This window comes from Miniopterus natalensis, chromosome 19, assembly GCF_054644295.1.
Source record: "Miniopterus natalensis isolate mMinNat1 chromosome 19, mMinNat1.hap1, whole genome shotgun sequence".
NCBI lineage: Eukaryota > Metazoa > Chordata > Mammalia > Chiroptera > Miniopteridae > Miniopterus > Miniopterus natalensis.
This window is the reverse complement of record NC_142099.1, coordinates 23,368,361-23,393,666: the sequence shown is the minus strand read 5'-3', so window position 1 is coordinate 23,393,666 and position 25,306 is coordinate 23,368,361. Positions and strand designations below refer to the sequence as shown.

The following is a 25,306-nucleotide window of genomic DNA, read 5'->3' as shown; positions in this document are numbered from 1 at the left end:
ATTATCAAGATAATGACTGAGAAAGAATAACATTGTATAAGAGAAAAGAAATGGAGGTATATTAGTGAAGATAATTATCAGAATAAATTTAGTAAAAGAGAAAAATAGTCAAGGGATGACTATATAAAATCTATTTAGATACTTATGAAATATAATTCAATTTAGTATATAATTTTATTTTTATTTTTTTTAAATATATCTTTATTGATTTCAGAGAGAGGAAAGGAGAGGGGGAGAGAGAGAGAGAAACATCAACGATGAGAGAGTCATTGATCGAGCCCACGACCCGGGCATGTGCCCTGACCGGGAATCGAACCCTGATTGCCTGGATCCCAGGTCGACGCTCAACCGCTGAGCCATGCCCGGCTGGGCTCAACTTAGTATATAATTTTAAACTAGAGATATGCACAAGACAAGGATCATGACTGGATATTTATTTGGAATACCAAACTTTGGGCTTTTCCGTATATGCCCTAATTATGCTCATACCATACACAGTTCTTAAGTCATTCACCCAACAGTGAAACCAAGGTATTAAACTTCAAAGTCTAATTTGGACTCTGAATTTGCACATACAAAAAGCAACCAATGAATGCATAAATAAAAGGAACAACAAATCGATGTCTGTCTGTCTCTCTCTCAATAAAATAAGAAAAATAATTAACTGTTCCTTATGATTCTCAGTGAAGAGATTCATCAAGCGCAGGGGTCAGTAAACTACTTCTGTACAAGGTCACATAAGACTATGTGGGCCAAACATTCTGTCACAACTACTCAATTCAGCCTTTGCTGCATGAAAGCAGCCACTGACAATGCATGAATGAATGGTGATACTTTGAACCCAATCTCCCTGATCCATTGTTCAATTCATTCAAGACTCAAGTGAGAAAAAGAAGTTGTTTTGGAATAGAAACATTGATAATAACTTCTTTCAGATATAAAAATAAGGAAAACCAGCTAGAAGTTCATTATTTTCCTTTCCCTAAAAAAGAAATAAAAATGAAAGTAAGCACTCACCTGAACATATAGTTCTCTCAGTTCATACTGAAATTTCTTGGGATCTGTGGTAATTGTCACTGGGCCAATTTCTGTGAAGATAAAAATGACATAGATAAATAAATAGCAATCAACAGCATAAAAGATTTAATGCTCTGTGTTTGCAAATGTCTTCTCACTGTGCACTACATGGTTATTTTTTACTACAAAATAATCTGCAAAAAGACAGACTATTTCTTAATTTATACTTACCAAAGAATAACTTATAATTTGCTGTAAATTATGCATACCTAAAAGAGTAGGTTTTTAGCCTTGCAAAATACAACTGAGTAGTCAAAAATGTCACAAGACAAAGAGGGGATTCCAGTTTCAATCCCTTTTTACTTTCACAGGTCAGTATTTATTGAACACCTACTATGTTATTGGACTCTAAATGAATCACTTATTCATCTTATGATTCTGTTTTTTCAACTATAAATTGTAAATGTGGCTGCAGCTTTTCTGGAAGTCCGAATTCACTTCAAATGAACAGGTGAACACTAAATAAACAGACAAAAAGAACAAATGGCCTTCAATACCTATTCCACAGGATTTTTAAGATCTTGCAGAAGTAAAGATATGAGAACATTAAAAGTTCAGGATATTGTCCCTGTCACTTTCTTTCCCATGGCTGGGGTTGATGTCCATTGTTACCACCATTCTCCTGAGCTGGCTTTGACCACCATGGTTATTTCTGGGGTCGCTGCCCCTCTCATAACTGCCCTGATGTATTGCAAACATCGCTGCTTCCAAGAGAAACGAGTGGGAGCCATGGCACTCATGGAAAACCAGGAGCAAAGTCAGGTGAAGAGAATGATCCCAGATACCAATGTGGGGTGATTTTCAATATTTGTTTTTAGGATATAGCATGTCTATTGGAAACACTTTCACCTCTTTTAAAGACGAAAAATCAACCTTTAAAATAGACAAGGGGAAAGTGGCCCTTACAGGTGTTAAAGACTTTCCCCAGAAAACACCTATATATCAAAATAATAATATTAAAATTCATCTGAGTATCATATGTGCAGACAATACCATCTTAAATTCCCAGGGTAGATAAAAAAAAGTTATTACATCTAATGAATATATAGGCAGCATTCAAAATTGTAATATGCAACTACAGCACAAAATCATAAAAAATACTTAACATTTAGTTTTTACAAGACATTTTCTAGCTTCAAAGGAACACTGCTAGAAAAGGGTTTTGTGACTTCAAAGGAGAAGCATTAATTAGCCAGGCCTTCTATAATGAGCTCAATGTGATACAAAAACAGACTAGGATTTTAAAAACAAAAGAAGCAAATTGGAAAAGAAGCACAATTTGTCCACTATAACCCACGTAATTGTTTTTAGAAACTACATGAAAAAATGATCTCCATTCTTCACCACAGATTAGACACATCGCAGTATGCAAAAGGAATGGAGAGGCAATGGGAGAAACTGTGAAAATGCAAACATCTACATTCCATACAGAGCGGAGCAGTCATGAGCTGTGTAAAAGTCACGTCCCAAGTATATGGAAAATCGGCGAAGCCTACTCCCTGAAGACTAAACAAAGGCATACTTTGCAAAGGAATGCCAAACAGCGCAGAACATGCCAGGCAGTCACACTGACATATAAATTGTCAGCAGGATTGTCAGGCCAAGCTTCTATGTTCCTACATGGCTTAATACTGAAATAATTCTAGAGCTCAAAACTCAAGCAGCAGGAAGGTATGCAAAAAAATGCTAGAGAAAAGCCATCACGGATCAATGAAAAGTGCATACATGCAACAACATTCCCTTTAATAACAATTTTTAAAAAGAGCCCTGGATATATGCCTGTTCTTCAAGGGTGGAGACCAAGAAATGCTATTAAAATAAGAGAACCGATTAGCCTTCATTTAGTTTTCCAGAGACTCCAATATCCACCTGTGTTCAAAAAAGATAGGAAATCTCTGCTGCAGCTCATTAATAAACATTTTTGCAAACCACATGGACAGCTGAGATAAATCTTTTATCAGTTATGAGAAATACTCAGGAGAGGTAAAGACTTGTGGAACTGCCATATCCTTCCAGCTGTAAGCATCCTTTCCAACTCTTCTGGAACTGAATGATACGACTATTTGGCAGAACCGGCCCTCCTCCCTTCAGGACTCGCCTCCATCCCAGGCTTTCCCTTCTCTTGGTGGAGCCTGTGCCAGTCCCGTCATGAGCAGTTTCCTCCTCTCTTCCTTTCCGCTCATGCCGGTTTCATCCCCTGCCAAGCCTTTGATGACATTCAGCAGGTACAACTTTGTCTTCTCTTCCTGCCTGAACATGGTCCTCCGTTGCTCAGAGTTAAGTGAGAAGTCTCCGAGGCGTTCCAGGCCCTCTCTTCTATCAATCCAACCCTCCAAATTCACCAGCACCCTTGACCTGGCATGGAGCTACTGTGCTTCCTCGCCACCCCCGGGGCCACCCCCACTGCCTTTCATCTGCCCATCCACCTCTTGTTCTGTAAAGCCCCAGTTAAGCCCTACCCCCTTGAATGTTTTGCCTTTTCTCTAATTTGCTTTAATGTTATTTTGATAGTATTTGTATAATAAATACACGGGAAGAATGAAGGTGCGTTAACATTTAACGGGATGCAGAGATCCTCTCCACCTCGTTCAATTAATGGTACCCAACTGTTTCCAAAGAAAAGCCACCAAAAAAATAATGAAACAACTGTCCATCTCCAAAGAGAATCATTGAGCTAGAAGAGGCATTAAAGATCATTTGGTTCAATCCCCTTTTCTACCTTCAAGAAAATAAGAGGTCCAGAGAAGATGGAACTGAAAACCTTTGGCAGTAAGGAAAGAGGTTAAGATATCTGAAAACATTTCTACACGGAGTAAACTGCGCAGCTCTCTAACATTTCCTGTCTCCCAAGATCTCCATTCTGTCACCGATCACATCACCACTAACTTTCTCCTTTCCTCTGGACCATGGGCAGGACAGGCCATGGTCCAGACACCTAATTTGATGCACACAACATCCAGAATTCTTTACTGTCACATGCCTAGGCATCATCTTTAATAGACCAATATATCTCTCCCCCTTGCCTAGTAGATACTATAATTAAACACACAGAGAAACCTCACTGGAAAATTCCTTCTACAATCCATTTAACAAACACATATTGAGCATCTAGTATATGTGGTTGATGCGGTTGTCCCTGGTAACAAGGCCAAACAAACATGAACCCTGCCCTCAAGTCCTGACGGTCTGGTGGAGAAGATAAAACTGCAAATATGCAATCACAGTACAATGCAGCAAGTGCAGAAACATAAGTATGGAAAAGGAAGTGTGGAAGCACAAATTCATATAGAGAACGTGTTTCGTTTGTTTTTTTTAGAAAGAGCCAAGGGAGATTTCAAGGAGGAGATGAAAATGCAGGATTTCAAATGAAAGAAAACAAATCCTTTATAAGGCTAATTTCTTTTTAAATGCTATATACCAAGTTTACTAGGTAATCCCATATTCTATCAAATTACTGTTATTCCCTGTAAGTATCTATCTTTACAAGTATTTTTACAATTCACAATGCTTGGTGACACAGAGTGACTCCCTCTGAGCCTCACAACAACCTCATGAAAAAGGCAGAACAGATACAATTACATGAACAATTGGAGGTCAGGTGATAAGCCAAGGCCACCCAGTGCCCTGTGCCTGGGACACAGCAGCATCTACCACATGACACTGCGTGACACTGACTGCCACTGCTTTTGTGTCTCCCTCACCTGACTGTCAGTAAAAGATGAATGGTCTCAATGTACCTACAGTAGATTCTCAATAAATGTTTCAAGATGGAAAGGAGGGAGGCAAGAAAAAGAAAGAATGAAGGTTAAACCCAGACCCTTTCTTTCTTTCATTACACCATGGAGGCTCCATGGGCTACTACCGAAGATCATGCTACATGGTCGGCGTCACACTGATCAGCCAACCAAAGCTTTTCCGTTTCCTCTGCTAACCAAAACGTTTTGTTCTTGACTTGAATCAAGGAATTGATGTAGGTAATCAACAGACAATTTTCCACATACAGTGAATCTTTAAAAACAAAAGAATCCTTAAGGTAACTTGTATTATTACAAATAGGAGAAATGTGTCTCTCTTCGGAAGACCACGTTTGATTTTTAAAAAACATCTGAAACTAAGGAAGTCTTTCCTCTTTTCATTAATTTTGTTATTAATGAAACTCTAAGGAAGTCTTTCCTCTTTTCATTAATTTTGTTATTGCCCGTTTCCTAGCGATTTATCAGATGCTTGGATTTTTTTTCCAGCATCTCAGCCATTGTTCTTGTAATCTGAGTTGCTGCTGGATTGTATTTGAGAAAATAATGGAAAGAAATTCACAAGGTCGTATTTTCTTTCACTGCTTCACTTGGCAAGATCGATATCCAGTTGCTCATTTCCTTTTTCCTTTCCACGAACAGGCTTCTGCTCCTTACAGTGTTTCTTCTTCACTCAGAGTGGTTCCTTGATAATATGAGGAAGATTGATTGCTGCTTCTTGGGGTCTAAACACAGCATGTGAATGATTTGATAAGGGTTCAAATTGTCTTTGTTTTTTAAAACATACCTGTGTATATAGTTCTTAACCTTACACAGGGTATCCCAAAAACATGTGTACACACTTAACAACTGATAGTTCAATTGATGTTTCTTTCTCTTCAGATTTAACCCACTGAAATTAATTATTATTCAAAGCGTGTATACATGTTGCTGGGACACCGTGTATTTATAGTTACACATAAATATGTGAGAAGTTAAAATGAGAACTCTCTAAGCTGCATTATTGATTAGTTTATAATCAATATTTATAAAACATAGAAGCAAAGAAATATATAAATCACTAGGCCTGCCATGATGGAAATTTAAATATAGTTTGAAATCTTAAAAAAATACCAAGCAATGAAAAGTTTAAAAATCTAATCTAGCCTCTGGGAACAGCCAGGTGATACAGAGGTGGAGGGGCAGCAAGATTTCTCAGTGTCCCGAGCGGATAGAGACCCCCCTGAGCTCTCGGGAAGCACATCGTAAAGGCATCAAGGAAGAGATGAGGTTTGAGTCGGGATTTGAAGAAACACCAGGTTAACAGAGGGTGACATCAGAGCAAAACAGTTCCAGACATTGGGACATGGCCTGCTCAAAAATCCCTTCAATGAGCTAAATCTCAGCAAGTTCCACTCCCTAAAACTTCTACTCCCAGTCAATTAATTTAACACAAGTCAATTATGATGTTTTCTATTCGCAAAGTTGTTAGTATAAAGATACATATTCAAATCATTAACATTCTCTAAATGAAAATGGAAAAATCCTATTTCCTGCTTTGAGGTGCTACAGAAAATCAGATAAATAACTATATTTACTTTTACTGTTTTCAATTTAATCTGCAATATACTCTTCCAGATTTCTCTATCTTCATTCAATTATAACGCTGCTGTCCAGCACCATTTTTAAATGATCTGCATCTAATCCACAAAAACAGAACTGTTTCCTGACTTGGAGCTGGGCTGACGCCAACTATATTTCAGGACTCGTTTAATTGAGTGCATTCCTACTCACATTAAACAGGTAATTTTCAAGACCACTTAAAGGCTCTTAATGATTGTTTTGACATGAAGTGATGAATTTGGTGTGTTTTATAAAATCCAGGTCAATGATGAATTCATGCATAGCCTGTTGGCTAATAGTGATTAAATAGCATTCTGCTCCACCATCCAAAGAGATTATTCATTTAACAATGAGTTGTATGATAACCTGAAACATATGCACTTAACAAGATTGCAGATGATATATGTATAATGAATGCAAGTCATTTCACTTGGACTGCTGAACAGGATATAGAAAAATCATGAACACGAATTCAGCAATGTTACACAGTTGTTTAGAACAGGAAGCAAAGGAGAATGCCTTAATAATTGACACAGGACTTTGAGGTACACTGAGTAGGATGTTATTGCTTAGACTGGACTTTGGCCAGGGCTGCAGCCAGCACTCTTGCAAAAACAGCCGTGGGATTTTTAATGGCCAAAGAAGTTCAGACTTTCAGTTTTACCTGTAATCTTAAAAACAAAATGGCATTTTTAACATCAAAATATATCTGTGCATTGATAAGGTATACTCAGAGAGGTAAGAAAACATAGTATTTTAAGTCATGCTATTTAATAAAATTTAATTAACAATCTTTCCAATGTGATCAAGGTACCTTGAGAACAAACAAAGGAAAATTAATACTGTGTACAAGAACATTTTTAAATTTAAATAATGGTATTTTTATAGAAACAGGTGTTTTAAATTTTAAGAAGACATATCAGAATTCATTTCAAAGTTTTATTTGTTCTCTTAGACAATTCTTTAATGGTCTTCCAAATAATATATCTAGATATCAGTGAGGGATACAGAAAAGAAAAATTAGGAAAGGAGATGTAAAATGTCGAAGAAGAAAAAATACGTTTGCAAGTCCTTAGGAAAGAATCCTTAATATTGTTGAAATTTCCACATGTTAGGAGAATAGACTTAACTTCAGCCCTGACTGTTTCCACAGCTAAACAAATGTATGCAGTCCTTTGATCATGCTTTCACGGAAAATATAATTCCATGATCCAAAACCGTATTTAGGAAATAAACACTTTATTTGCAAAAATATGGGAATTAGAAATATTGCTAAAACTATAATAGATGCTTTTATGTGTCTATATATATGTGATAATATGTGTATGGTTTTCCCTAAACACTTGCATCCATTCATTCAACACCCAGACAGTATATCGTTAAGGCTGGTTCAAGCTGGCAGGAGAAGCACAAGCCAGCAAATGCACTGAAACAGAGTCAGACATATCTGGGTGTGTCTTACAAATCAAGGGGCGCGCTGCACACTTATGACCACTGCAGTAGTACAGGGCCCCCCCCAAAAGGGCCCTCACTCTGGGGTTTAATGCTTCTCAGTCACTGTCCTGAAATAATTTTATCTTATATTTGTGTTCTGCAAGTGAAGGTCCACGGGACGATGGAACAGGCTCTAGACTCTGAGCTTGGAGCCGTGGCTCACGTGTGGTCCTGCCTCTCAGCACCTTCTGGGGACAGGTTCTCAGCCACCTGTTCTCCTACCCTCAGATAACCCAGGTCCTGCCCAGCTGCCCCTTGGCTGCTTCTGCTGGCTGTCACCATCCCCCACCCGCCCTGGCCCTGGCGGGGACCTGGATGGGAGGGTGGGGCTGGCTGAGGTGACTGGCCAAGGCCAGAGGCCAAGTCTCAGGCCCCAGCCGGAGCAAGCCTTTCCACATCTCCCAGTCCAGACACCAAGCACACCCCAGCACTGATGTTTAAAGATCCCTGGGGGAGCCTGTCTGCCAAGGTTAAGGCAGCGGGGCCATGGGAAGAGGAAATGTCTGGCTCAGCTCCCCCAGGTTCCCTCCCAGCGGCGCACAGGGCTTTGGTCCCACGCTTGGCAGTAAGGGGTGGCAGGCGGCTCACCTGGCCAGAAGCTGAGCTCAGCTGCAACCCAGAGCGACCTCGGGGCCACCCTGGCTCTGCACTTGCCCGCAGGCATCCTGGTGCCCACGGGCGCTCCCTCGCAGGCACCATGCCCAGGGGACCTTGTCCTCCTTGCAACCCTGTGGCTTAAACGATCAGCGTGAATTTTAGCATCCATCTTTATTTTGTGTGATGCCAATTCTAAATGCAAATATCAGAGCATTTAACTCATAGGGATTCACCCAAATTACACAGTTCATATTTCATGGGTGACGCCACACGGAGCCTCCAGCTGTCCAAAGACATACATGCGCCTACCAGGTTTAGGAAGGTTGAAAAGGAACCATTCACTATAACCCCAGCAATGGTGTGAAGGCCCAGGTTTACCATGACACTGAATTACATAGTACTGCTTATTGAAAAACATAAAATATTTTTAATAAACAAAGCATGGTTATATAAAGGAAGCTAAATATTAAAGTATGTGTACTCAGGCAAGTTAATTTATGGATATCATATATCACAAATCTCAAAAAGAATTCTTTTTTGCTTGTGTGTGTTTCAGAATACTTAGTAACAATATTCTTAAATTTATTTTGAACAGCACACGGGCAATTTTATCAATGAAAACTGACAAGACAGAGAAGGACATTACAAGCACCCGTAACTAAGAGGATAGAAGAGCTGGCATGCAAATAAATACGTAATAACTAGAAAAGAATGAATAATCTATAGAAAGACTAGTATCTGAAGGCAAGGTATATGAAACAGGATTATTTATTTAAAAAGACATTTAACTTCAACTTTTACAGTATTTAATCAAATAAGCTCCAAAAGGATTAAATGGTTCAATATAATCATTACAGTTATTTTAACTGAACCTAAATTAGAGTATGTATCAGATATATAAACAAATAACACTCTCCTTTTCAATGTAATAGAGAAAGTATACGGGAAAATACTGACGGGTCTTAAGATAGAAAAAATCAAATGAAAATTAAAATATAAAAAAAATAAAGCCAGGTTTGACAATATTTATGTCATCAATTAAAATAGATGAAAATCTACACTACCTAAAGAGATCATTCCATTTATACAAAAAAAAAAAAAAAAAAAAAAAAATTACCGATTACTAGGTGAAAGGAAAACTCATTGAAAGAGCAGCAGCAAAGAAACGAGGCCAGGAGCAAATGTCCATCTTTAGTTAGAATGAAAGAGATGCAGAATACAGCAAATCTGAAGTACCTTATAAGAAAGAACACAAAATCTTAAAGATTATCACTCCAATCAGGATCATAATAAACCTGGAATATTTGTACTGTTGGCAAGACTGTAAGTGGCTACCACTTTTGTGAATTTACCAGTTATGTGTATTACAAGTGTGAGTCCTAAAATTATGTTGTGATCAAGTCATTTCCTTCTTTGTGATAATTCACAGAGAATAAAGAGACATTGACATTACTAGTATATAAATAATGTCAAAATAAAGATATGATTAAAAACATATGATTCTCTAAATAACATTAGGCAGCAAAGAAACAGAAATAAAAGTTTATCAAATAATATTAAATAAAAAGGCAAAGCAGAATTGAGTACACACTTTGTTCTAACTATCTACAAAGACAAATATGCGTAAGAACAAATTCTTAAAGGTCACACCAGATTAAAAATTAATATTTAGAATAGGCAGACTAGAGAGAGTACTTCCTTCTTCAAATTTTTGAAATCACTGTACTTATACTTTAAGAAGAGAGGAATTTCACTTGATCACACACAAGCTTGAGATTGTGCTCATGAATTTTGGCTGAATTTTGGCTGCGTGTGGTTCTTAATTGCTTTACAACGGCCACTAGGAAAAGGCACAAAAGTATTTCTGCACATTAGGCAAGACAACAAGGAAATCACTGACTTGAGGAATCATCTGTTAATGCTGTGAGGTGAAATATTTTAAGTATTTAGAAGCTAATCAAAACAGTCATTATCTGGATATGCTATTCTTTTTCAACCCTCTCACTTCAAGCTTTCATTTCCTTTTAAGTGCACAACTTTGGCAATGTCATCTTCCTACAGTTAGTCTTTACTGAACATACAAAGAATTCCTTTGGATTGAATGAAATAAAACACTCCAGACTCATAACACTGAAATTCAACCACAGTCACATTTGGGTTCCCTTCTGGTTATTATTGATGTCTATTTTCTCTAGTTAGTGATGAAAAGTATCCCAGATTTGGAAGTTACCATAGTCTATTCAAGGTCAATGAAGTTAATTACTTTGTTCCGGTGTCAACCTTCTCCAAAGGTATTTTTAACCCAAGACCACGTTGTGCCCATACCTGGTCATGGAAAAGCCTGCACATAGGAGCCATCCCACTCCCTCTCTCACCAAAGCACAGCTGCACTTCAAGGAGAGGCATGTGTGTCCCACAGATACCAAGAAGCTGTGGCACATATCCAACACTTTCCCCAAACTATAGACAAGCAACAAGAGACATTCTGCATTTCTCTGGTATCACAGTGATCAGTTCTCTCTTATCACCACTGGGTTTCAATATCTCTGCTCCAAGTTCCCAGGCTTCTCTGCTTCACTCTGAAGAACATTCCAGTTAACTGATCATATCGAGCCTTCCCTTTCAAACCTGCACTCCCAAAGGCAGGGGCTGTTTCTCTGTTGTACGATCTGTACTCCGACCAAAACGCAATAATTAACATGTGTTTTACAGGCATCCATTAATAACAATTAGCAGAGACACTGAAAGGGAGTTATGTCCAAGTGAAGTTCCCAAGCACACTGCCTAATAGTTCTCAGATCGGTGCTGCTCCAGACTCCACCGGCAGAGCTGCCGAGCAGAGATCAAGAGCAGCATTTGCTGTGGAATTGTTCACTCACATGGCCTACATTCACTAAATGTTTAACCTAAGAGGCAAATCTACGGTTTCAGTTAAGAGCTCAGGCATGGTAATCAAAACTACCTGGGTTAGAATCATGGCACTGCCATGTATTAGTGTTAATGTTTTTTCATTTTTGTCAAGTTCCTTAATCTCAAAGACACAGTTTCCTCATCTATAACATAGGGATAATTATCATACCTACACCTCAGAGTTGTCCTGAGAGTTCAATGAGGTCACATTAATCTTTTTCTTCTACAAGTGACTTCTTTCTTGGCCATTCAAAGGATTCTTTCAGTATCTCAGGTGTTAAGCAATCTAACTTGGGGCTCTGGGGAAATTTCTAACTGATGGCTCTGGGGCAATTTCCACTGGATCTGGTATACTTTTTCAACATGTCAACTCAAGCCCTTTAATTTATGGAGCTTCAGTTAATTTATATCTTTAAATATTTGTTCTGTCACGATTCCCATGTCCCCTATTAGTGGCTGCAGTGATCTGCATGCTTGATTTCCTTTGCCTGCTTTCAATAGCTACTACTCTCTCTCTAATCCTTTTGAACTCTTAAAATTTGTTTCATTTTGTTCACTTTCCTCACATCCATCCTTTAGATCTTTGCTATGTTTTCAGCAGTGTTTAATCTTTCTTGTTTTCCTGCCAATTTCACTTTTATTTCTGTGGTTTCATTTTTCTCTTCTATTTCTTTTGTGAGCCTCTCCGCTGTTCACCTACCAACTCTTTTCTGAGTTCTTGTATTTTTTATTCATACTAATTCTTCATAGAGACATTTATTTCTTTAAGGTTCTATTTTGCTTTATTCTTAAATTTATGGCACAATGTTCAATAACCGTTTCTGTCTCTTTTGTGGTCACATTGTTTCCTTTTTTCTCATAAGTTTTCTTTGCCTAACTTTTGGTTTTTCCCCTTCATGTCCTCATTTTTTCCTTATGATTCTTTTTTTTTTTAAAGGTCTTGAGTTGTTTCTTTTTTGTATCACAGTATTGAAACTGGTTCTTTTCTTCTGTACCAGCTGTTTGCTGGAGGTCCATGTGGGGAAGCATCCAAGGACATGTTCCAGGATAACAGCACTTTTTCTCATGATAAATGACTTTGTTTGTACATTAACAAACAAAGGACACAGCCAATGGACACAGCAACTGCTATGGTTTTCATAACTCACTGTTTTCTCCTCCACTGCAACAGAGAATGGCCATTTGCTGAAAGTATGGTTTGTGGGGGTTTTGTGTGTTTGTTTCTGTTTTGCTCCTTTAATATTTGGGGAAAAATGGGGATCACAGGTTCGGCAAATATAACCCCAAGTTTAACATAATATAATCATATAAATAGCTTGATGATACATTTATTAATACATAATTTTGAAGCCAAGGTTTTTCTTTTCAATTAAAAAATTAAAGCCTACATTTTTTGTTTATACTTATAAAGAATAAATGTGGCTCTTTATAGTTTAAATCTTTTTTCAACTACAGTTCAGATTCAATATTACTGCAGTGTTATTTATAATAGCCAAGATAGGGAAGCAACCCAAGTGGCCATCAATAGACGAGTAGATAAAGAAGTTGTGGCACATATATACAATGGAATATTATTCAGCCATAAAAAAGAATGAAATCTTACCATTTGCAATGGCATGGATGAACCTAGAGGGTATTATGCAAAGTGAAATAAGTCAGATATAAAAAGACAAATACCATATGATTTCACTTATATGTGGAATCTAAAGAGCAAAATTAATGAATAAACAAAATAGAAACAGACTCATAGACACAGAGAAAAGACTGACAGTTGCCAGAGGGGAGGGAGGTTAGGGGACTGGGTGAAAAAGGTGAAGAGTTTAAGAAGTGCAAATTAATATAAAGTACAACATAGGGAATACAGTCGATACTATTGTGGTAACTGTGTGCAGTGCCATGTGGTACTGGAAGTATCAGGAGGGCCACTTTGTAAAGTATATGATTGTCTAACCACCATGCTGGTAAGACCTGGGCTGTGTTTTGGGTGGTTAGCCCCTCTCTTCACTGCTGAGAACCACACTGGGTCTGAGAAAGTCTGCCCTCTACCGGTGCAGCCAATTTGTCCTGTTATAAAAATGGAGTTCAGATGCCATCCCTCAGTGAGTCTCTCCACCTTCAAAAGCAGCCCTCCCTTAGCTCAGCGGCTGCATTCTGTCTCCACTCCTGTCCATTGCCACAGCTGTGGGCAGAAATTCCTTTCTGGGGGGAGAGGGGTATCTGGGGTTTTAGCACTCTCTCACTTTCACCAGAAATGGTTGTTTACATTTTGGTTTCTCATTACCTTGTTGTTTTGGATAATTTATAGGAAGAGTATGGGATAATGTGGCTTGAAGCTATCGCATTCAACTCAAGGTCATCTCCTAAATTCTTTAATTTTTAGTCTTAACAGTTGAACGTTCTCAAAATCCACATGTTTTATATGTTTAGGAGTTCAGTTGGAAGTACTAGGAAATAATAATAGCCGTCTGCTTTTCGTCTGGCACCGTGCATTGATTTTATTGTGCACTCCTCAGAGCAGCCCCGCAAGTTAGGTATTATTATCTCCATTTGACAAATTAATAGCAGAGCCCAGACTTCAACCTGGATCTATCTGACTCTAAAGCCCACATTCCTTCCTCCAAACCACATTCAAATCAGTTCCCATTCACCAGAGGTAATTTTTAAATGTTTAATTGTTGTAGAAACAAAGGAATTCCTGATTGATTAGATTCTGGCATCCTTGCCTCGTTTTGGAATCTAAATTTCTCTAGTCTCCTCCAAATACTTTTTTAAACCACTGGTTACATATAGTAGAAAAAATTTTAGAACAGAAATGGTTGCATGATATTGAACAAGGACTGGACTTCCTAAACTGTAAAACCACAAAGCCCAACATAACACAACCAATATGCTGTTTGGTTTTGTCCCCTAAGCAACTGACCAAACACTAGGATAAATGTGCCTGCCAGTAGATTTGACAAAGATTAAGAATGTTGACACACCCCCTACCTAAAATGCAAACGCTGAATAAATATACCATAAATAATAAACAGGCGAGAATTCAAGCGACAGACCATTTAAGAGTAAGATTAAAATGCTTCATTTTGGGGCAGAATCGATAGAATAATTTCATGAACATTTTAAACTTGCTACATGTAGCAAAACTCCAGACATCCAATATCTCAAACACAGTTACAGATAGAAATCAGCAATTGCTACCACGCTTCTCTTGCCATTCAAAACAAAGTAAGCACGACACAAATCCTGCCTATTTTAAAATAAAGTTTTATGAAAAAATTTTAATGGATATCCTCTAACAATGGCACTAAAGAAAGACACAATAGAAGAACACCGCATTTCAAGGCAAGGCCTGTGTTTTTAAGCCAGTTCTATATTCTTAGGGACAAGTTGCTTAACGTTCTAAGGGTCAGTGCCTTTGTATATAAAATAAATTATGTCTGTGCGGCTAATACCTGTGTAAACAGTCAGCATATTTTCTAAGACATAGTAGGTGCTCAGTAAGTATCTACCGAAGCTGAGGAACGTTAGGAACAATTCCCTGTTCTCCCTTCTGTTGCGTTAAGATATTATAGAACAACGGTAACAAAACTCTACTCACAGATCTTCTCAAGGATACATTAGCCTACAGTTCTATCAACCCTCCCCTTATTTCTTCCTCTATCTTTGGCCACATAAAGAAGTAAGAGTTAAATTCAGAACGGACTCAGAAAGTTTTCTGTACCATTTTAGGCTTGTTTGTCTTTTAAGAAAACATATCTATTGCTCTGATGGAATAAAAAGTCAGAAAAACGTCGGCTATGGAAGGAAACAAACATGAATGCCAGTTCTGGCTTTGCTGCTTACTAGCTATAACGAGTTATTTAACAAACCTTCCCAGAGTTGTTGAGTGAATTAAGCCAACTGAAGCATAAAGCCCAGCATGCAGGACACGCAAATTAATGATGATATTGTCAGCTTTAAAATCTCACAGTGAGGACAGAATATTTGTACATCTAATCCCATTTCTATCAAAGATATGCTGGCATTTCCCCCATAAAATGTTGCTGATGGTGATTAAAACAAGCAACCAAACCAAAAAGACCTACTTGCTGTCAGTTCCAAAGTGTTCAGATATGTTTGGAAGAAAAAAATAAAAATAGTAGCATAGTAGTAAAGCAATAAAAATATAATAACACACTTGGCTGCACTATGAACCTTGGTAATTCAATTACTTCTTTGTAGAAGTCTGGATTGTTTTAATTAGATTGAAAATGCTGCTTCTTGTTTACATTTTAGTCCTTAATTTAGAAATAAAAAGAAATCAGGAAAGACACGCAGGTCCTTCGGGTGGTTTGTTTTTCCAGAACAGGATATTTTACCTCCGTTCTATCTTCTGGCTTCCAGTCATGAACTACTCAATGGACCTGACTTGGATTCTGCTAAAACCACAAAACCAAGAGATGGCGCCTGGGAAGTTCATGACTAACTTCAATCAAACATAAGCACCTTTGCCAGAAATCTGTAGTAAATTGAGGCAACATCAAACTTGTGGTCAATTAAGGCCAAAGAACAACAAAAAATACCTACGAATGTGTAGAGCTACGAAATTACCATTAAACATCATTGACAATTTTCCTTAAATTTCTAAGAGCATTTTTTAATATGCCGCCTACTCTATCATATCTTAGATATGCTGTGGATCGAGGGAAAGAAGGGAACTGCCTTTTTCCATAAAATGACATGTCTCATATCAAGAATACATTGTTCCTAAGAAATTATAATACCTAATCAAATATTCTCTTTCAAGGGGAAAAATTCCTTTAATGTCCAATAGAAGATAATGAAATAAACAATGGTCCATATGTAATATTTTAAATGCTGTTTTGGAATAAGGTTAATTTGCTGGTGGAAATATTCAGGATGTATGGGTAGGGTGAAAAAAATGAAATATAAAACCAAATATCCCATACAACCTCCATTTGAAACAAAAAGAGAAGAAAGACCAGTAAAAGGAGGGGAGGGAAATAAAGGAGACAAAAGAAATACACTAAATTTTAATAGTGAGACTGTTAGAATTTTGCTGATTTTTTTCTTTATACTTGTATATGGTTTCCAAGTTTTCAACAAGGAACATAAGTTGCTCTCACAAGCAAACAAACAAAAAAATCCTGCATCTGAAGTACTCTCTGTCAAACAGGGTATTTCCTGTCCACTACATGGATGTTTTCTGTAAAGAAAAACATTACCCATTTTTAAAATTATGAAATCCTCAATGAAGAAGTCCATATCTTTAGCTAAAATGTTATTTATTTTGGATGCATTAACTCCTGTTGGGCAACCAATATGCCACTAAATCTCACTGAAACCGATTCAACAACGGACTAATTTCTGATTCTAGCCAAACATTTAAAAAAACAAGCAAAAAAAAACCCTGATCCGTTAACTAAAAACACTTATTGGCTGCAAGAAAGCACTCCTGGATATTCTAATGGACTCGGTCAACTACATTAATGTAAATGTGTGAGGAAGGGTTTGATTTCATTTACAGTGGACACTGTTGAGTCCTGCAGGTTAATAAGAGAATGTTGACCAGGCAGACAAGAGCTAGAACACCCAGCTTTGACATGTTTGGGGCTCCTGGTTTCCCGGCTGCATGCAGAATAGAAAGCTTAATTTACAGCAAAGTGATCAGCAGGTAATAGTTTCACATCCCAGAGCAGGCCCACTATCTCTCATCCTTCCAGAACCTACTCTGCCTGCCCAGCTACTTCCCCAATGCCTAGCCTTCCTGGCTTTCCTGAGGCCCCCAAGTTGGCCAAGCACAAGGGGACCACGCTCAGACCCTGCCGCTAAGACTATTCTTGAGCTCAAAATATCAAGATATGGTCAGATTGGCCCCTTAGCGCTCAGCAAAGCCAATAAAGCTGAGCCAGGCAGGGCTGAAATGTAGTTGTCACACACACACATACACAGAGTATAACTGTCATCAGGCTCTCACACAGCCGGTAAGTCAATTATATTCTAGAGAGTTGGTTGGGTTGCGAGAGTTATATGCATCAATACTGAGGAAACAAATTGTCCAGTGTTGTCTGCAACTCAGTAGGGGTTACAGTGAACTACCCTTAAACTTGGTTATCCATTAGTTTTTATGAATACTGACTGAACAAGTCTCCTGAACCCTTCTACCCATAAGAAAATTCATTTCCCTTAGGTCAAACATATGTCAAAACCTAATGACATACAGCTTCTATAAATTTAGAAAGGGAGAAAAAACTTGGAGCTAACTTCAGAATTCCCCTCACTGTAGATGTCTTTAGTTAAATTCTGCCAGAAAAAGCAAATCCTTCACATCGGTGGTCTCTACAGTGAGGCACACTCATCTCAAAAGGGTGCATACGGACATCTGTATGCAGGAAATATCTGCTCATATTTATTTATCTCAGCCCCTTATAATTTTCTGGCTTTAAGTTAACATAATTTGTTAGAACAACAGTACATGCGTGTGATTTATGAGGTAATACACATATCATTATAGTTATATACTCTCTATTTTTATCAATAAGGGTGTTTGATTTTTTTTAAGTATATCTTTATTGATTTCAGAGAGAAGGAGAGGGAGATAGAGGTAGAAACATCAATGATGAGAGAGTCATTGATTGGCTGCCTCCGGCAGGCCCCCGACTGGGGACCGAGCCCACAATCCGGGCATGTGCCCTGACCAGGAATCGAACCCCCATCTCCTGGATCCTAGGTCAACGCTCAACCGCTGAGCCACACCCAGCTGGGCAGGGTGTTTGATTTTAAAGGTTAAAAATTTGATGATCAGAACTGTCAAAGGAAATGTCTATGTAAAAAAAGTTTATACATAAAAATCAGTGTGCTAATATCCACCTGAGCAGTATCTTCACACAGATCAAGGCAGCAGAAGGTCCACTTCACTGGCAGTTTATTACAAGTGCTTCACAACCAGAAAATACGCTGCACAGCATTAAAATGTTCCATATTTCATCAATCCTGTTTCCCACACAGCGTTCTTTGATGACTCAAATGCATGTGACTAATGGCCTTCAGCTTGATTTTAATCCTATTAATCCCCTAAATCCTAAAACTGCAAAGAACACCACCGACATGCTTAAATATATTTCTCAGACCATATTTTAGAATTTACCACTTATAGCCTTCTTTGAACCAAAGGCAACAATGTCCATTTCAGAGACAGAGAGGGATTCCCTCGAACACTGAAGCCCCTGGAAACCAAACCTTTCTCTTCTAACTAGTTTGATCTGGACCTGCCGATGGTCAGTCTGTTCTACAAACCAAGAATTATCCATTATTTGGGGCTGTCTCGGCTCCATCATTTTAAATCCCAGTTTCAAGGACACAGATGAAGAACGCCTTGGGCTGTGAAATGAATTCGGCAAAATGCACTGCCAACCGGCACGGCCCGACTTGAGTCATCCGTGTGCAACAGAAACAATGCTCCTGGGGAGGCGGTCTGGGTGAGATGAGAGGCGGCTGCTCTCGTTTGGGATCCATGCCCCAAACCAACCGTGTGTCTTGGAGAGTAAGACCTAAGCAGCCTCAGACATTATAGCAACTCCTTCCCCTGCTGACAGTCCCCAAAGGCAAAGAGCATACATATATTTGCAAGCCCCCTGGCAGCAGCCCCCGCACCCCACTGGCCCCCTTACCATGCTTCACTGTGCTTTCATTCCTTTCTGCAACTTCCTTTATCTTTCTGCCCCTTCTCTGGGTTTTTCTCTCTCTCCTGTGCCTCACTGGGCCTTTAAGAGGTCACGATGCACAGGTTTCATGGCGCAATGCAGTGTTAGTAAACGGGGGATTAAAAACTACACTTCAGCATCTCGGTTGGGGTTTATCACATTCAACTGTTTCAGTGACTACTCCCCTGTGACCGCCTCATTGCTTCAATGTAATGCCTTGACTTGTTTTAGATTTCTCTTGTATTTTTTTAAATATTTGGGGCAATTTCTGAGAAGATTGCTTCTTTCTCCAATTCTTTGCCAACAACAAAAGAAGAGCATTTTTTTTAAAGGAAAATATTTAAGAAGAAAGATCATAGGGATTTACAGAAAAAGCTACTGCAGTCAGAGATACGGGTACAAAATGACTGAAAAGACAAGAGGAGGAAAACAAATCAGTTTGACTGAGATATTTCCTCCAATGCCGGACTAAATTATGTTTTAGTTCCTGAAAGAGAAAATGTAACAGAAAGTGACAAAGAGAAAAAATGTTATTTTCAAAGAAGAGGGCAAGAGTGGCAAATACTGGAAAGCATATATGGATAGGTAAACCTAATTGTAAATTCAAGAAAATATCCAAAATGGTCGTGAGTATTTAGAAAAAGATGTGGTTGCATGTGAACAAACACGAAAATATATTAAACGAGCAGCAATTCCTTTATTTAAAATGCATGGCTTCTACCGTGATTGATCAAGAAACACAGAACATAGTTTGATTAAATGATTGTTTCGGTGAGAAAGGCAGCATGAAAGATGTTCATCATCAACTGCACCCAGGTAGGACTGGCGGGAATTTCTCAGAAGAACTCTACTTCAATTGTCTATTAAAATTTATTGTACTATGAAAATCCGTATATATTGGGAACTATAACTATTTCCCCATGCCCATGTCTAGCACTAATTTTCCATTTTATAGTACATAGATGTTCCAGAAAAAATATCATCTATTTAAAAGGCAAGAGAATAAAACATTTAAGTCAGAGACCTACCAACAATTGAAAAGAGCAGCTTACACGATTGCTGGTTAAGGGAAGAAAAGACTCGCATGGGAAGGACTCGCCCATGTGCAAGTTGTCAGCTTCTTTATTTCTCTTCAGATTAGGGATTAAACAACTGTTCACATCTAAAACTGCAGTTTCACTTTTTCGGATTCTACTTCATTACTCAGAACAAAATATGCAGCATCTTCAGCAGTGACTAGCAAAATGCCATCTGCAGGGACGTGATACGCAGCAAACATGCTTCCGGGAACTAAATACACAAAATTCCACTAGTTTCTGCCACTTTGGAGTAAACTCCGTCTCCTGTTCAGCCACTTGTCATTTCTTCATCTTTCTTCATGGTGAATCTAAACTTGATTTTGCAGTGACTCCCGTTTCAGTCCCTGATGTGTGTGTGTTTTGTTCATATACATTAAAGATAAATTAAATGTAATATAGCAAAATTATAACTACTTACATGACAGCAAATTCATAGTTCAAATCCAAAAGTAATGTAAAAGGGTAAAAAAAGTTCCCTATTAAATTCTAAATTATGGTTATTTTACATGTATGCAGAATTTAAGATGTGTAATGTATACCAGGGTATAGAAAATTCACTATAAAATGATTGACCAGAATTTTGGTTCTACCACATGGAGTCAACCCTCTGGAAGAGTCCATTTGTTATTCAGCACTGGAATACAGCGCCACCTACTGGCATCTAGATCTATGTTAAAAACCTTTTGTTGGCTGGTCTTGCTAAATTTATTTATCCAAAACTGACTTCAAAATAAAAATAAAGTCTAAAACAAACAAACAAACAAAAAACTTGACCTAAAGCTCCTATAAGAGTATATCTTACCAGAGTAATTAGGATATGATTTTGCTTAAAGTGTGTCCAAAAGTAAAATTAAATAGAAATTACTGATATTGTACTAAGTTTCTATTCTGGCTTATATTTTCACATTTTAACTAGGCAGTAAAATAAAACTTTAGTAATTAAATTTAATTTGCCCTGTTCCCATGAACCCATGTTTCACTTTTAATAAATGAACAAACTTTATACAATTAAGTATACATCTGTTGATTCATTCATCCACAAACATTAATTGAGCACCTACATATTATAAGCCAAGTCCTATGTTAAGCTCTGGGAAGTAGAATAGAGCAAGGCAGATATGGACTTTACCGTGTATGGAGGGAGAAAAATTAAACAAGTCCTTACTCAGGTTGTCACTATCACATTAATCAGATGCAGTGAGGAAATCGGGAAATACTTTCATGAGAAAAGCATGTGAAAAGTATGCCCATGTGCACTGTGTAGAGAAAACTCATTAATTTCTGTAAAAGTATAGTACTGAAAATTGGGAAATTTTATGCTATATATTTTCTCTCTTACATTAAAAAGGAGTTAGGATTCATTCCCATCTCAGTCAGTATGATGCTTATCAATGAAGAAATATATATGTGGGGGGGGGTTGTTCAACACTTTCCTTCAATTATTAAATTATTCTTACTTTATATACAAACATATAAACTGCATCCAAAGCCTAATATCTGCACAAAATATTTACCTTTAAATATTCATGAAATGTGTTTTGTAATGGGAAGCAAATCATAATTATAATCTTCACTCCTTAGATCTCAAATATTGTATGTTGTGCAACCAATAAATAATCAGAGAATGTGAAAAACTGAAAGGTATTTCAGGTAAGAAATCACTTTAATTTCTCTTGGAGCTGCATATGGCAACAGACCTTTAAAAAAAAAAGACAAAAAAGAAATAGTACCAGTAAGCCAAAATTATACTCATTTTTCCATGTCAATTAGTTCTTATAATATGATCCAGTCTCTTCTATATATGATTTCCACTGATTTGAGCATGTGTGTGTGTGTATTATGTTTTTGTCAGACATTTCAAATATAATACTAAAATTATTATTTCAGTAGAAAAATACTGATTGAGAGGAAATCAGGGAAATAATGGAGACAGGGCATGACAGCGATCACCCCACCCACCAATCATTCATGCCCTTTCTTTCCTTGTTATCAATGCTTAAATCGTGCAATAAAAATAACAATACACTATTAAGCAGCTGTAAATTTTTTAAGTTGACCATCTGAAAAACTATATACCATCTAGAGAGTAGCTGATGGGGTTACTAAAAGCTGAGACTTCTAGGGCTCAGATTCACAGGATCTGCCTTAAATTGAAAATAAATGACCTTTGAAAACATGATCAAATCTGTCTCGTTTTCTACATTAAAATTCTTAAGGAAATGCCCTAGAAACTAGTTCATCTCCCTAGCTGAAGCAATCAACAAGTATTAAAAAGAAAACTATGTAAAAAACAATGTCAAGGAGGAATATCTCATAGTTCAGTACGTTCGGCATTTTCTTTCAATGTTTTAGTTAAAATACTCCAGTGAAGGTCTATGCATCTGTACTTTATACACATTTATTTCTTTCAGAGAAAGAGAGAGATCATGTTGCCTTTTCTTTCTTTTTAGTCCCCTAAGGTTAAAAATCAGACTTACGAGAAAAGCAGTTATACCAACAGACCTTCACACACTTGTATCAAAATTCTATTTCCCTGTTTCAAGTAGCCTAATGCGCCCCCAACCCCCAAATATATGAAATTCAGTTGATGAAGCACTTGTGTGGGGGGACACACACTTCTTTGTGAAGCATGTTAGGAGAATCTAATCTACTGTGTCCCTTGGATTCAGACCCTAAAATGACTTTTTCTTCAAGCATTTTTTCAAAATCTTATTATACCACACCTATCTTAAGTCTTTTTAAAAAAAAAAAAAAGTTTTTTAATTGATTACAGAGAGAGAAAGAAAGAAAGGTAGAAACACTGATGGGCCGCCTCCTGCATCCCCCTACTGGGGACTGAGCCCAAAACCCGGGCATGTGCCCTGGCCGGGAATCGAACCAGCGACCTCCTGGTGCATGAGATGACGCTCAACTGAGTCCCACCGGCCGGGCTATCTTAAGCCTTAAACGTAAGGTCATGTGGAAATGAAATAAACAAATAAGACTAAAACTCATAGATTCATGAAATAGTTGAGATTGTACTTCATGACACTTGAAAAACATTCCGTGACAAACTTAACTTGTTTGAGAGATTGGGGGTGTGGGGTGTTTTTTAATAAGCAAATGCAGATGTTGAGGGAAAACGTTTAGATTTTTGACACTGTTCTTTGCTAGCAGAATTACAAATGTTTTCCATAAGCAAACAATGTTGAAATGTCTGAATAATTTTTTTCTTAAACCACCACCCAACTGAACTTTGAAAAATGGACTTTACCAAATTGAGTGTGAATGAGCTTATACAGTCGATGTTTTCTGATCAATATTTCTTTGTACAACTTTTCTTTTTTCCACGTACTTTATAAATTTTAATAATTATGGGACGAATTCAGGGTCTTCCCATGTCATGTGTGCACGTACACACACACAGAGTTGGTATTTATTCAACTGTCACTCTTTAGGAACATATTTAAAGTTGTCCATAAACAGATAATGGGATAAAATATTTCATTTTACTACATACAGCATTTGGTCCATTTTTACATAATATGCAAAACTACCTATATTTAAGTACTCAGTGTCAATAGGAAAAAATATTCAACAATAATATGGTTGTCCAACCACTGTGCTATACACCTGAAACTAATACAAAATAATATTGAATGTAAGCTGTAATTGAAAGAAATAATTTTTTTAAATGTAAAAAAACAAAACATTGGCGCAGGTGTTCTTATATTTCAGTAATTACTGTGATGCCTCTGAATCTTTTTATTAGGCCAAATAATCTTCTTTCCTTTTAGACTGAAAATGTTCACTGTGTATATTTGAAAAGTTTCACTTCCATCTCCTCCCTAACTCTGTGTGCAAATGCAGAATTCTCCCAACCATTAAGGATAACTTCCTAAATTCAATTATAATGCAGTTGCCCTACTGAAATACTATAAGCTTATTGATCATTGAAAAAAATTAATACATGAAGGAGGACCAGGTTGAATAATTTAACTGCAGAATACGTTTTCCCCCTCATTCCACTTAATAATGTGATGGAGGCTCACATGAGTCTGACTCTCGTGTACTTTGTAGTGATAGAACCAAAGTGTCAAAAGACTGCTTTGCAATCAACCAGTAACCCCTGAAAAGAGCTTCAGTGATGAGCTTGCCTCTTGAAGAGTTTATTTCCTCACCTTCAATCTCCTCACTAGATAAGACGTAAATAAGTCGGGCCAAAGGGATTCCAGAATACAAAATAAAAACTGATAACAAAGAGAAGAAAGTAGCCTACATTCTACAACGAACATTCTGAAGCTTCTAGTGGGTAGTGCTAGGAGTTTAAATTGCTTCAGAACCTATCTTAAGCCTTGTAAAGTGGTGACTAATGACTAAATGTAATTTACTAAATCTGGTAAGCGTAGATGAAATCTAAATACTTTTGGAACACTTCATACCTGGCAGATCCAACATCCATATATCAGAAAGTATGTTAAGATCCTACTTGACTGTATTAAGGGCAAGGATCACCTTTTGATCAACATTAACTTCCCAACTTCATCCCAGAACCGAACACAACATGCATAGTTGGCATTTCAGGAATGCTTGAAACTATTTTATATACAGTGCCTAGGAATGCCTAGTACATATTTATATACAATCACGTGTGTATATGTATATATAATTATGTATAATTGCTAACAGAATACAGAACATATTTTGTTAATCATGAGTAGCTCAAAGATTCTTACTAATAATCTTTCTGAGATTGTTAAAAGAGAGCATTTCAAAATTAAAATTCTTGGGGAAAACAGCCAAAGTCTGTTTCCAGAAAATGGCCTTCGTCTCCAGCCCTGTCTGTAAAATGGGGTTTTTACTATGGTGAAGGAAAAGACTTGGCCTCTATTTTAATCTTCGACATATGTTAGGAATGAAAGAGATGTTAATAAAGTGCTTATATGTCCTTTGGGAGGAAAATTCTATACCAAATGCTATCATAAGGTAGGTCAAAATATAATTTGACAAAAGGTAATTACCCACTTGAATCCTTTGGCTCTGGATCACAGAAGAGGGTGGGTAAAGTAACCTTGAAGAAGTGATCTGGTATAAATTAATAGCTATCCATTCC

General features: G+C 37.5%; 1 protein-coding gene across 1 annotated transcript in view; it reads right to left on the bottom strand.

Annotated features, from left to right (window-relative positions):
- The window catches only part of HMCN1 (hemicentin 1), a 345,340-nt gene that overhangs the window by 261,825 nt on the left and 58,209 nt on the right, over positions 1–25,306 (bottom strand). The window contains exon 2 of the mRNA XM_016224594.2: positions 1,018–1,088. Coding sequence (XP_016080080.2) covers positions 1,018–1,088 — 71 coding nt within the window. The remainder of the gene's footprint in view (positions 1–1,017; positions 1,089–25,306) is intronic.